The sequence below is a fragment of the Asparagus officinalis genome, chromosome 5 (genome assembly GCF_001876935.1).
Source record: "Asparagus officinalis chromosome 5, Aspof.V1, whole genome shotgun sequence".
NCBI lineage: Eukaryota > Viridiplantae > Streptophyta > Magnoliopsida > Asparagales > Asparagaceae > Asparagus > Asparagus officinalis.
The window spans coordinates 112,714,412-112,716,123 of NC_033798.1; the positions used below are offsets into that span (position 1 = coordinate 112,714,412).

The 1,712-nt window shown below is 32.7% G+C and overlaps 1 protein-coding gene across 1 annotated transcript; it reads right to left on the bottom strand.

The window, feature by feature from the left end:
- Positions 570-1,193, bottom strand: LOC109842402. The gene has a single exon (XM_020411282.1). The coding sequence runs from the start codon at positions 1,191-1,193 to the stop codon at positions 570-572; it is 624 nt and encodes a 207-aa protein (XP_020266871.1).

A 1,712-nucleotide genomic window follows, 5' to 3' on the forward strand; every position in this document is an offset into this window, starting at 1 on the left:
ACGAAGTGGAATTCTCATGAGTCAATTTTCTCTTTACACCTAGAGTGCTTAATTACAAGGCTTCATGATATGAAGCAACTGTATCAAGCAAATAAAGGTTATCAATATAAGATAAAAAAACGGGTACCAACCAAATTTAAATTCTAAAAAAGACTAAATTTACAATTTCTAAAAGAACAAAAGTAACAAAATTTATCTAATACATGAATAGAAATTAAATTCCATCTAAATGATGGTACTACATAAGTCTCTTTCAAATCCAAATAGCAATCAGACTTTAACAATAACATAAATGTCCCAATTGCCTCAACTTTAACCTTCTTGCCATCGCCCACATAGATGCATCTTTCACCATCACTTGACTTTTGGCAACTTAGACAACCATGCATAGACACATCGATGTTAGTTGTGGTAGCAGAATCTAACCACCTTGTGTGTCTAGGTACCGAAGATAAATTAACCTCAAAATAATTTTTTTTAAAAAGTGTACATTTCTTTACATGTCATGCATGATAGTTGGTACCGTTTTTCTTCTTATGTCCCGCAGCCCCACAGAAGAAACACATATCTTAATTATTTTCTTTGTATTGTTTCTTTTGTGGTTGAGCTTCTGCAGCTTCTTTATTTTTCATTCTTTTCTTCCCTTTGTCCTTAGAAGTACTAGTCAAATGAGCACTTTCTGTCTTCTCTTGCTTTAACCTTTTCTCTTCTTGCACACAATATGAGATAAGCTCATTAAGAGACCAAATCTCATTTTGGCAACTATAGCTCACTTTGAATTGACTGAATTGTGTGGGAAGAGATATAATAATAACTAAATGCACAAGCAAGTCCACAGAGAGTTCAAGTTTAAGTGCTTTCAGCTTTGATGCAGCATGAGACATCTCCATTATGTACTCCCTAATGTTCCATTTCTCCTTGTATCTCATTGAGATAAGATTTTCTAAAAGTGTACTAGTTTCAGCCTTTTCATTCTTAGCAAATCTCTTCTCAATATCCTCAAGGAACTCTTTGGTAGTAGTTATCTTCTCAGACATAGTACCCCTGAATGCTTCTGGAATGGCCATCTCCATGATCATCATACACATGAGACTTGACTTCTCCCACCTCTCCAAATCCTTTTTCTCATCAGTAAAACTTTTGTCCGTAAGAGGTGCAGGAGAAGGAAGCCTTAACGCAAGGTCGAGATTCATGACTCCGAGAACTATCATAATATTCTCTTGCTATGACTTGAAGTTGATGTCATTTAGCATAGGAATTAAATTAATGTTGGTAGTGATATTTGACGCAGAACTAATAGCTGAATCAAAGAACATTATAATAAAATAAATAAGCTCACATAAGAAAATAAATTAAAATTTACAAATTCAAAATTAGCAATACCCATCTCAAGATACCTAACACAACATTAATATTTAGTATTTGGACAGAAATATTAATTTGTAAGTGGTATTCTTGGTGTAGTGATTAAATATTGACAATAAGACATGTCAAACAATAAACCTTTCTTTGGACCGATTTATTGCTCACATGTTAAACCAAATAATTGTCACATATTTATCACCACAGATATGCATATGATTTATTTAAATATTAACATTCCTTTAGGCTGATTAATATTTGCATGAATCATACATAACACTGCTTTTTGATGTTTAAAAATAAATTGATCTACACAAGAGAGGTTACTTTAGTAACGTGTTTCAATCAAT

Coding starts and splice junctions, on each gene's coding strand:
- LOC109842402 (XM_020411282.1), bottom strand. CDS start 1,193: ATGAATCTCGACCTTGCGTTAAGGCTTCCTTCTCCTGCACCTCTTACG.